This window comes from Bemisia tabaci, chromosome 5 (assembly GCF_918797505.1).
Source record: "Bemisia tabaci chromosome 5, PGI_BMITA_v3".
NCBI classification, from domain to species: domain Eukaryota; kingdom Metazoa; phylum Arthropoda; class Insecta; order Hemiptera; family Aleyrodidae; genus Bemisia; species Bemisia tabaci.
The window spans coordinates 15,695,487-15,708,350 of record NC_092797.1 but is presented as its reverse complement, the minus strand read 5'-3'; the positions used below and the strand labels follow the sequence as shown (position 1 = coordinate 15,708,350).

The following is a 12,864-nucleotide window of genomic DNA, read 5'->3' as shown; positions in this document are numbered from 1 at the left end:
AAAGCGAGGAAAAAACAAGAAACAAAAAAAAAAACACGGCCACAATTTACTTTGACACAATTTTAATTTCCCGGTTGGTGACACCGTGACACGGTAGGACTCTTTAATTGTTTTCGAAGACATTCCTACTTATTTCTTTTTGAAATCATCCCCAACACTGTCTCTGGGATTTTTCAGATAGCTAGCAACTCTGAAATTATAACAAAACGAATTTTAGTGGGAAATCAAACTTAGAGCTGGTGCCTACCGAAAATCCACGAGATGCCATTGTAGGACCCTGCCCTAGAGTATTTTTTTCCACGATATTCCTGGATAAGAATTAAACAACACAATGCATCCAGAGAAAATATATTTTTAGAGGCCCCGTGGAGATAATCTAATCAATGCGATCGAGATGGGCAATAGTTAAAATCGTAGGTCAACGCTACTTTCGCCTGATGATGGTTGATGAGCAACGTGTTGCACAGAAAATCAAATAAAATTCGCCACATGAATGTTGAAGCACTTTGCCAGGCGAGTTTTTGCAAGTAAGGTTAGGATTCCCTAATCCAATTGCGCAACTCTTCGGTCACCAATCATCATTCGGCGAATATGAGCGTTGACTTCCGAAATTGACTTACACGCTACATGGAAGACATCAGTACAGGGTCTCTATGATATTTTGTCTACGGATGCATCTCATTTCAGACACTTATAATCGTCTGCGGCGTGGAAATTAGGTGCGGGTTCGTTTCGACAACGCAGTGCAAACACATGTCTCGTGGCTCGAAGCAAGCGCGACGAGCAAGTGCGTCATCGAAAGCGTCTCGCACTTGAGTCATCACACGCATCAGCGACAAGCTCCGGACTGATCGCGATTACCTGGCTCCTTTTCCTAACCCCCCCCCCCCCCCCCCCCGACCCCGATACTTAGGGCATCTGGCTCCACTGTATCATAGAGAGCAAACACGACAGGGCAGCATCTCAGTGGCGAGGTGTGAATTATCGATTATCGATATTTCCTCGTTCGAAGCTGTGGTAAAGAATCGATTGTTAGGGTGTTCGTCGCAAACACTTCCTTTGACGATCCTTTTCCATAGGTTCAGATGGCAGGTCAATCGATGTATCGCAAAGCACGCTACGCCACGCAGCATCTCCGAGGAGCGAAGCCCCACAAAGCACGACGAACGCCCCGCGAGATATCCCGATGGGTTGCCACTCCGTTCGGTGAAATCCTACGCACCGAAAATGATACGTGCCAATAATTAAGCATCTTAGATATCAAAAATGTGTTTGGGATCCGTGGATCTTCCCTTGAAATCCCTCCGTAGTTAGATTTGCAATTCCAAGACGTGGAGTCGACCACCGAGGCAGTCAAGGCAGCAATCGGCATGTGAGGATCACCGGACTCAGTTTTGATATCCATGATCCTCATCATCGTCCTTCTGACAAGAGGACGTGCCAATTTACATGAGAACCTTGTTTTTCATATAATTCCATGTCCGATCTATCGGCAAATTCGATCTATTAAAGATATATCGATGTTTGGTGGGTCCGCAGTACACAGAGGAGGAATCGCGGAAACTTTATTGGAGTAAACACAAGGCATCAGAGGCGTAGAAGCAATAATACTGCCCAGTGGCGAGGCATGAGTGATTGATTATCGATATTCCTCCATTTGAAGCTATAGGAAAGAATCGATTATTGAGGTGTTCGTTGCGAACACCCTGTTTGTTGATCCTTTTCTATAGATTTAAATGGGAGATCCATCGATATATTGCAAAGCACACCACGCCACTGATACTGCCCAGAACGAGACGGCTTAAAACGGTATCCATCTCGATCACTTCGGTGCCAGGATTAGCGAAAACATCTTGAACTAGAAGGTAGCTCGCAAAAATTTCAGCGTTTTCAAACGAAAAGAAAACAAGCCGAATCCAAGCTAACTAATCCCTGTGAAGTTAACCTACTTATTTTGAGTTGCTTTCCACAGGTTTTAAGGAACGAAAGGTTCCGTGTTCGTTTTGAAGCACCACGGTCTGAAAGCTGTTGAGATCGTTCGTATGCTACTAATCCATGCGCATTATTTATCGTGTACCTACTTAATTTGTGATTATTGGCTTTAGTTTTTCACTTCAGTTTTCCTCTCGTCGGACTGATTGCGACTTATTTGACTTGACTATACTCTTTTCAACGTCTCTGTCTCCTATTCACTTAGATTGGTTACAAACAACTTGATTATCAGTTCTGCATGGAAGTGAAATCTTGGGGATTGAAGGAGAATGGAGATGTTGCATGTGTGAGGAATTTGCGATTTGACTGTTGCTTCTTACGTAAAAGTTCGCGAGAAGCACGATGGTCCCACTGGTTTTCTCTGAAATCAACTCCCAAGCTCAAAAAAAGCTCTCAAGTTGAGGCCAAAATGGAGGGGATATCCCACCCTACCCTGAGAGTCCACCTCTACATCCAGACAAACTCTCCATGCAAAGATAGGAAGCAAATACATTGACAGGGCTGCCACCTTATTTGGGGACTCCAAAACTGAAAACACGGCAACCCTGCTAATGTATTTGCTCCCTATCTTTGCATGGAGAGTTTGTCTGGATGTAGACGTGGACTCTCAGGGTAGCGTGGGAAATCCCCTCCATGTTGGCCTCAACTTGAGAGCTTTTATTGAGCCTGGGAGTTGATTTCAGAGAAAACCAGTGGGACCATCGTGTTTCTCGCGAACTTTTACATACGAATCAACAGTCAAATCGCAAATTCCTCACACATGCAACATCTCCATTGGGGAAGGCCAACCGAATTCGAAACTTTCTGCTCCTCTGTCCCAGGTTTTCGAACCGTTCCAGGTGGGAATCCATTTCGATGCGCGAAACAGGGGTAATTAAAGTTCAATTGGGGAGCGTGTTTATTCGACACTCGGCGTGTCTTGTCACAATCGTCGAGTGGGACAAACACTCGTTCGTTGTCCTGTCCTAATTCACTTACGGGCCCGGGCGGGAGTCGCACAAAGGGTCGGGCCATCAGAAGAGGTCGAACATAAATTTTTTTAATAAAAATCGCAAATTTTGATGTCTTTCCCGCCAAAATTTAAATTTACAGAGGTGCTACTTGAGGATAATTGTCTGCGGCGACCGATCAAGCCACTCTTGGACCTCTAAGTTTTTTAATAATGAAAATATAAGCTTTTGAAGTTTTCGAAATACGCCCGACCTTTTCCATCGACCCGAACCAGTGTGCGTCGCTTCACGAATGCGGGCCTCACACGGCGAGGCTGGTGCGCGCTTCGAGTGCCCTGTCGCGAACTCTCAAATCGCCTGTCAAAAATTCTATCGAGCAACTTTCGCGCTGGTTCGAGGGGAGACGCGGTGGGTGTCCCATCATTCGAGAGATCGACAGGTGGAGTGATAAGGACCATCCGGACACGGGACCATAGAGAATCTCTGAAGAAAGAAGGAATACTCATGGACCCCTGATTGGCTCAGCCATCTCCATCTTCGTGGAGACCTGGGGCACCAGAAAAATGTCATAAAGAAAAAAAGGAGGCGTTTGTATCTTGAGGATTGTTTACCCTGTGACGTAGGTCTGTACAAAATGGCATCGATATTAAAGCAAAATCCGAATTTTAAAGTACGAAAAACGGACCACGACGTCCGATTTTTTTTTTGCTTCAATTAGCTCATTATATAATTTCAAACACTTTACATAGAATGACTTTTTCCCCTAAACTAAACCGTTTGCAACAAAATCGATGATAAAAATCGTCCGTACCGACCTACGTCATCAAAAAAATCCAAGATGCCCGAAATGCGAACACCTCGTTTTATTTCTCTATGGATAAATGTCCAGCGTTGCTTGCTTAAGTACGAATAATTTGAAATGGCAGAGTATGTTAAAGGGTGGGTTTATTTAGATTTCAAAATTACCCAAATTTTTGGGTAAGGTATTTTTATTTTTTTTTTACTTAGATGCGCCCTAAGAGCTAAAAATTTCCGACAACTAAGAACATTACCAACAGCCCAGTTTTGTTGATAGCTACAGAATTTGTGACTATTAAATGAAGAAAGTTGAAAGCTTCTACACATACTTCGGGGGGGGGGGGGGGGGGGGTCAGCTCAACTAGTAAAACATGAGAACTATTGGATGGAACCAACTCCGCTTATCGATTCGCTGACAGCTTTCCTATTCCAGTTACAAGATGAAAGCGCAAGTTGCATGATATTAAATTGAAAAATTGAAGAGAATAGGTCAAGACAAAAATAAATTGTGGGTAGAGGAAGAGGGGAGAGTCTGTTGGAGTATTCCAGTGCTGAAATGGCATGCTAGTGCCAATACTTGACAATCTTTCTGACAATAAGCTCGTATAAACTGCTTTCTGAATGTACTTGCCAAAGCAAATAAACGTTTGCCATCTGAATGCACAGTGCTGTTAGAGCTGCTAGACGCAATATGAGGTATTGACAACTATGACACCGAAGAATTGTTCTTTTGGGAGCAACTTAAATAGGTATGTAAAAAGTTTATATTACGGTGCAAGGACAGGTAAGTCTAGCTACCAGTTAGATCATGTGGAATCAAAATACTTGGGTTTACGAACAACCTAGTTCATCAGTTCTAGGAAACATGATGAGTGAGCTGTTTTTACCACAGCCATCTTTCTAAAATTCTTTGACCAGAACTGAAACATACTTGGAGTTCATGGTTTAAATTTCTTTTTCTTGGTGACCTCATCCAAAAGATCCTGCATTTTCACGGAAAGTGATGAAAACAGAGAATTGCACTCACCATTAGGTCCATATTTTTCTTGGTTTCGTTTAATTTGATCTGGAGATAAACCCCTCTCAGGGTCTACATTAAAATACTTGAGGACTTCGTCCACAGTTTTTGCGTGTGCGTCCTCCATGTTTGCATCAACTGAAAGTCGTTCGATTTAAACGTTCTGCAACAGTAAAACAGAAAACCAATTTAAAATAAAAAAGGAGGAATCATTCTGACACAGAGGTCAAAAAACAAGAAACTTTTCCAGAAGGCTCCGTGTCCTCCCTTTGGCGAGGGAGCGAAAACTGACATAAATTACACACATCAGTAGATCAGGGTGTCTACCAGTTATTAAAAACCAAAATTGGGGACTTTCAGGGACTTCTAGGGGAATTTTTTTCAAGAAAATTGGGGACTTTTCCCCCCCAAAATAGTAAGAAAAAGGGAGCCACTTAGAGCGTTAAAAGGCGTATTTTATACAACTAATTTTACAAGTCATGTTGAACCGATGAAAACATACGAAAAACCAAGTAACACTTCAGTTTTTTTATTCTTGGTTATACTGCGCCACCGCGGCTGATGGGAAAATTTGAAAATGGCGGTGTTTGGACGATGTTTGTCATTTTAAGGAGACCTGAACAAGAAAATTGGGGACTTTTGGGGACACATTTCCAAAATAGGGGATAATCGCGGACATTGGGGACTTTTGGGGACTGGTAGACACTCCGTAGATTCAAAAGGAGAAACATCAACAGTTATTTTGTGCTTAAAACCCTTCGGAACTATGGTAACACACCCGCAAATTCTACGGTTCCTGTTCCATTCAACCTGTATGATTTTTGCAACCATAGAAGATGTAAAACTTCCAACCTGTTTGAAACCATAAAAATGCATGGTTCTGGCATGAAAGCAGCATAGAACATGGAGTTTGATCTGAGATACAGATGTCTCTAATCTCCCTACAGGTGGCCCTTAGCCATGGGATATGGACCGAATAAACATACTGACAAAACAAATAAATTACCGATAATTCCTAAGAGGTAAAACTCTACTTTCTCAGAAGGTATCAATATCCCTAAAATCAGCCTTCAGTAATCTACAAATACGGAGTCCGATACATCCAGGACCTCATGCTTACTATCTCTTACATTTATCTTTGCCCTTCTTTAGAAGCTCCTCCCGGACACTTAAGGATGTGATATCATCCTCCTTTGGCCACGAAACCATATTGGATGAGGAAAGAGCAGATAAAGTTAATTTACCTGTCTTTAACAATAGATAAATCCAAATCCAATTGAAACCTATTCAATGTTTCCGTGGGGCCGATATTTAAGCATCAGTAATAATCTTTACAGGAAAAGGAAAGGAAAATGGTCATTCTAGCCTTGAGACAAAGACACTGTAAAACTCGTTTTGTCCATTTCATAATAGAGATGTTGTTAGATATTATCATGACACAATGAAAAATATCATGAGGTATAAAACAAAAAATGATAAAAATTTTCGGCAGCATACTTACTTATGCAACACTTCTGCATGAGATGCACTGATTTACAAGGTCAATCAACTTTAAGACATGGGTGAATATTTTGAGTGAAGCAAAGCACAAATTATGTTTCTTTGGGGAGCGTTTAAATATTGTCCGGCACTTAACCAAAATGAGAATTTGATAAATAAGTGTAAATTAATTTTGGTGAAAAAATAACTGAAATAAAAATTAAGATGCACAATCAGAGACACAATTCAGCTATCACTGACAAAGAGCTGAATTCCTCCAAGTACAAAAAGATAAGATACACAGTTTCGACAATGTTCGACCAACACTAAATTACGAGTGACTAATTCTTGAGGTTGTGCATGTTAAAATGTACATTATAATGGATTAAGGCAGTGGCAGATTGCAGCCGATGATTGAAAGAAAATCATGACACAACTTAGGCGGAAGTAATGATTCCAAAAATTGCAACTGTTGAGGCGGGGATGTAATAATGCCCCATATCAAAAAGAAGAAGAAAACTTGGAATTAAACACCTCTAGAAGAGACAATTGAAACCCGAAGAAAGCCACCTGGCTGTTCATATTCTCATTATCAGCGCATTCATTCTAGGTTAGGACGCAGCAGAATTGGAGTAGTTTTCAAAATGAGAACGGGGGAAGAGCTTACATGAGAGAGAATTTGAGGGAAATTTAACAGTGATGAAAAGTCCATTCAAGTGGAAACTTCACCTGATAATGAAGACAAATTTACAACTTCCAAAACACATGAAGGTGAACACTTCAATTCGAAACCAATGATATTCATTCTTACATCAATTGCATACTAATCTCAGGGACATAGTTTTTAGGTTAGGTCTGATGGCACTGATCGAAGATCTCAAGTGCAGTTATTTACGCACGACTGAAAGCCAAGAAAATCCGACTAAACGAAAAGATGGAGAATAAAGACCATCTTAAAACTGCACACTCAAAAATAGGGGCACGAGGAATAGAAATTAGAACACCTAATGAACACCTGAAGCAACCTCCAGCTCCCCCACCATCTTCTCAACGAACATGGACTTCAAAGGAATTACGACTTGGAAAATACTCGAAGGATTAAAATCCCGAAGATGATCCAAATCATAAAATTGGATTAGTGAATAAGGTGATAGAAACTTTATGGAAGACGAGGAAGTGCTGGGGCAGACAAAAACAAGAAACACAAATAGAAATCTTAGGGGCTTACAACGAGACGAAAGTGAGTGGCGTCGAGAATGAATTAGCAGATTCACACGCGCTGTTGGGGTTAGATTGCGACACTATTTCAACCACAATAAAGCTCACACAAAACGAAGCACTTGGCACAGCAAAAATAAGGGGGTTAAGAGATTATTACACAAGAAAAGTTCGGAACAACGACTAACATGAAGCGTGTTTTTTCAGGGAAATCGCTGCTCGTGATGCCGGTCAACCGCAAGAAGGTATTTTTAAATTCACGGGTTCGAACTAGACGAAACACTAAACCTCGTAGACTGATATCGCACTAGATTCATCGGACATATCCGTAAAATGCGAAGTAGAGTAAACGCGAAACGATTTAACCAGATTCCCGAGTGCACTTCGCGAACCTTATCACACTTTGCAACGGTATCATCGAACAGAACATCAGCATCAGCACCAGAGAGCAGCTCGTCTCGTCTTTCGTCTCTCCTTCATGTGGAGTGATGTCATTGGTCGACGAAGCCACGTGACACTAGGATAGGGAGATGCACAGAGACAGCTGATACTGCGCATGAGGCCACAAGTTGCTCCTTCAAAACTGCAGAATGCATTAATTCATATTCCCCGGCTCCTTTATGATTACTACCATCTATACTCGGTCTCGGTGTGCTAACTGCTCAAGAAAATTCTTTCTTAAAGTCGCTTCTATAAACTGTTAATCCGAATTATCTCATGATTCTTTTGGAACCAGAGGGTAGAAAAACCCTGACCTAAAATCGCCACCCCCACCCCCTCCCCATTCCGTTAGCTCATCCTCTTCGAAAGCATAGGTACGCATTTTTTTCTTTCCTACATTTTGAACGATACGCAACGAAAGGTTAATTTTATTGTTGACTTATATTTAAACAGCACTATTCGAATTCATATGCAAAAAAAGGAAAAAATTATGGAGACGCTCGAATTGTTAGGGTGTTTAACAATTGTCCGCTCAACCTTTACTTTTGTGTCCAGAGTGTTTCACATTTAACCACAGTACAATACATTTGAGCTTGAGCACTCCTTTTTGTTATGTGCAGACGCATTGGTCATAAAATCATCTTGGCAGTTTCGGTTATATCAAATTGATACACATAACAAAACATAACGTAACTTCTTTCGTGCTATCAATGAGAATAAAATCGATTTAAATCTCCTTCCTGTGACTTAGCGCGTATACATGCTACATGCGTTGATGGAATGGCACGCACGTAGTTGGGCATGAATTGAAGGAATGACCCCTCAGCATAACACACATTAAAGGTCACATATATCAAATTATTTAAGGTGTTAAAGGGCAGTAGGTCAAGGTTATATAAAAAACGCGCAAAACTACCCCCAACGCTGTACACAAACCAGAAGGGGAATAAAGGAGATATCCAGTGGTGTTTTTTTTTTTTACAACGAAAACTTTAGAAGGAAGCGATTGACGTGATGGAGATATGAGGTTGCGTTATAACTGTTCCGCCTTCAATTTTCGAGATAGGCAAGATCTCGTTCTCCGTGCAGTAATAGTTATCTTTCCGAGTTTGTTTGCCTTGGTTTGTCTAAAAATCTTGTCTCGCAGCATATTATATTAAAGTCTTTCAACGATTTTGGTGCTAGCTCCGCTAGTCTGTAATTTAAGCCTCTTTGACTAGTAATAAATATTGTACAATGTTAAAATAATAATTCATCCACGAATTGCTTTAGGGGAGACATTACTTTCCTGGCGTATGTATAGAGAACACCATGGGAAGTACCTACCAAACGGATTTTTAGTCGAAGTGAATATCCCTATTGGAAGGAAGCGAATTTGAGTTGCTGTACCTACGCTGAAGTTTGCAGCGGCAAAGAAGATGAGATGATGAATTCCGAAATGAATTCAGTCTTAACTCTCCCGTCTAAATGCGAAAGCCATTAATGACCTGAGCAGAACTTCCAACACTCTGAACAACATCCGCATAGCGCAGGCTGTATAGCGGTGATATTGACCTCATTTACTCACCATAGGTCCTATGCATGTAGTCGCATACTTTAGACAGCCCTTTTTCTCTAAGAGGCCCTATGTGGTTTACATTGTGATTAAGGAAGGTTTCAGGAAGCCCTCAAAAAAGCATAATGAAAAGGACATTTTTTGCCAATATCGAGTCAAATTCAGTAAAGGGATCTTGGCATGGATTACAATTCGCAACTGTAAAAAGTACAAAATACTAAAGAGAAAATATTATGCTTTTGACATACTTTAAAGTAGATGAAAACCTACTTTAAAGCTAGGTAACAAAACTAGCATCATATTTTCTTTTGTATTTTATATGTTTTTGTTTATAAAATCAATGAAATCCCTTTCAAAGACCAAATGTCAAACTTTCACTACTGATAGCACTGAAGTTCACTCGAGGTTTGCGAAAAGGGTCCTTATTTTTATGACGCTGTATGACCCTGTTAAGGATTTCCTTAAAACCCCCTTGATAACAATGTTACCTAAGTTGCTTCTCAAGGAAAAGAGCTAAGTAATTAAGAAACACTATATGAATAAGACCTTATCGAACTCGGACCGGTAAGTGGGGGTGGCAATCACCCTAGTCACAGGATCAAACTGCTTTTCAATATAAGGGTACCTATAATTAAATACTCAATATTATTTATGTGCGCGAATCAGAGCTCGACTCTCCATCAATATTTGGCAACTTGCTAAATTTAAACGTCTAAACTCTAGCACTGACACTGAAGATTCGAGAGACGGAGTTAATGAGTATTCATGTAGGTGGGCAATGCGGCAACGAGAATCGTAAAAAATGTTTGAACATATTTTTCCATACTATTACACTTATGGGTTCAGTTACCTTTCAAATCAAATGTCAATGTCCGATAAATTTTGCGAACCCACGATTTTTTTTTCACACAATTTTTCTACCGTGTATGGAGGCACCATTAAAATAGCTTGGACTCTCCCTGACCAATAATTCGGTATGTACTTTGTTGAACACGAAAATTGTAATGCAGGGTTTAGGCGGGTTAAAGGGGAGGTCCTGTCATGGTTGTGGTTCTAACTTGCCTCGTGGTCTCATACATCGTTATCCGCGAGACCCCACTTCACAAAATTTTATTTGCGCACTTTTTTTTATAATTGAAAATTTGAAACCGATCACGGAGTTTCTCACAGCGATCATTCGTTATTTCCAAAATCTTCTTAGCGGCACGTAAAAAGCATACTAGTCTTGAAGTTTTTTGAACTAGGCAAATAAATCAATCAATACGCAAGGGCAAGCTTTCAAAGCCAAATGGTTGTCGGGCAACTTTTCGAACTCAGGAGTAGGTTTGCGGTATCACGCGAAAATGAAGGTAAACTATCACATGATTACCTCACCATAGAGACCTAGGTCTAATTGGACTGCATTTGGAAATCAGGAATAACAGTTTCTGACTCATCTCAGAGATAACGTATGCATTTTTAGTTTTCCAATGCACATAGGTGTTTTTATGAATGAGTCGGGTTGTATAGTTCCTTATTGCGAAGTGCAATTGCTCTTGAAGGAGAAATGGATCCGTTCCAAATCAGTGGCGTGGCGTGCTTTGCGATATATCGATTGTTATGCCATTTAAACCTATGAAAAAGGATCGATAAACAATGTGTTTGCAGCGCACACCTTACTAATCGATTCTTTATCATAGCTTTAAATGGCAGAACCATCGATACATCGCAATTCACTCCACGCCACTGTTCGAAATCCTATACGTTATGAAGTAGACAATCTCCGTCTTTCACTTCGCGTCGCTCGACAGTGGCCGCTTGACCGACTATTCTTGCATATCTGATTAATTCGTCGAGAAGGTATTACACAGAATTAGAGAAGCTTTATTAATTCATTAATCCCATTCATTTGCAATGACACCGTTCTAAAACTCGACACTGAGGAAGCTAATTAATGTTTGCATGGAAACTTGCGTTGGATACTTTACCCTCCACTCCGCACTGTTTGGAAAGAAGTATAAAGGATTGGAGAGGTCCTGAAACTGGGATTTCAGGGGTCATGGGACTCGTGAAGTTTTCGCCTGTAAAAGCAGAGTTTTGGAGAGCCTCAGACTGAAATGTTATGGGCATAGTTAGGGCAGCTGGGTCACTTTGTTTTCTCGGAGACGTAAACCGCCTTCAATTTACGAAGTAGACAACCCGCAATGTACACGCCCTGTTACTCGCGAGCACCCCGGGTCCCTGAGCGCTAATCCGGCCCTGGGTGATAATGAGATAATGATGGTGGGTAAAAAACCTAACGAAACATGCGCGTAGATACGTTATTTTTAAACGTTTGAAAACTACTAACTGATATTCTATTAGCTCTACCAATTTTTGGCTTCAGTTTGCATTCCATGCAGCGGGCCGATTATTGAAAGTTTAACGCAGCCCGATAAGACATCGAATTGCGATATATTGCATGGTTAAGATAGAGCTGTCTTGTCGTGTCAGGCTGACATAGTTTCAATAATCGGGCCGCTGGTCATATTCATATACAATGCTTGCACTGCTGAATAAATAATCCTAAATTTTGCGGTATAACCTTTCAGTAGAAAGCCTACGTCCCTCCATAAAATACACTTATCGTTCAAATCGTCGTAATGATCGGTTTAATATGGTCGAAGCTTTTAAGCGAAAATAAAGAAATGGAGCACGCATTTTGTCAGGGAGTAATGTCTCGAAGAATCGCTCGATATCGGGAAGGCGGGGTGAGGTGAGGCCCGTCAGCTCTTGAAATAACAGTTATGTTATGAGAAAATTGTCGGCTTTATCGATGTTTTTATTTTCGAGAGGAAATCAAATCGTTTCCTCCGCTCATTATTCGTGATGATTTTTACTTTGTTTCGCGCTTTTTTTAGCGCCTCGTCATCCGCCCGAAACTCCGTTCACGGTTTGTCTATGAAAATAGATGCACGTCAACTTACGTATTTTATCAAAGTACAGTATTGGCGCTCGCCCAAAGTTAGCTAATGGCATGTCTTTTCTCGTCGACACAGGTATAGGACAAGGTTACCTATGGAAACTCGAGAGGGGGCAACTTCAGACCCCTGAGCTTGCCTTGAAAATTCCGTACATTCCTGCTCGCTAGCTAATTCATAGAACCAAAGTTTTTTCTTGGCGTAGTGGAGCAGACCATGCAAGGAGGTATAAGTTCTTTCTGGGAATGGTCCAAAAAAATGTCTGCTCATGCCTATTTTTCCAAAAATGTTGGGGTGAAAAGAGTTTTGCGGATCCTATTGATATAGCAAATCCTTTAATAGCTGAGTCCCTTATCACCGTAATAGAATGTGCGCCCCCTCCCCTCTCCCATCCATTGGATCCACCTGACTTACTTTTTATGCCAAACAGCCCCTCCTTACATTTTCTAGCAAGTGTCAATTCGGTGCCGATTT

The 12,864-nt window shown here is 41.0% G+C and overlaps 1 protein-coding gene across 12 annotated transcripts in view; it reads right to left on the bottom strand.

The window, feature by feature from the left end:
• Positions 1–12,864, bottom strand: part of SERCA (ATPase sarcoplasmic/endoplasmic reticulum Ca2+ transporting SERCA) — an 88,282-nt gene that overhangs the window by 64,975 nt on the left and 10,443 nt on the right. For 7 of the 12 annotated variants that reach the window (XM_019058707.2, XM_019058708.2, XM_019058706.2 and 4 more), the window contains one exon: positions 4,768–4,921. In XM_019058707.2, coding sequence (XP_018914252.2) covers positions 4,768–4,885 — 118 coding nt within the window. In that variant the 5' untranslated portion in view covers positions 4,886–4,921. Of the gene's footprint in view, positions 1–4,767; positions 4,922–6,259; positions 6,446–7,465; positions 7,881–12,864 lie in introns of those variants that run through there. The other 5 variants (XM_019058705.2, XM_072300331.1, XM_072300332.1 and 2 more) reach the window with 5 other exon arrangements.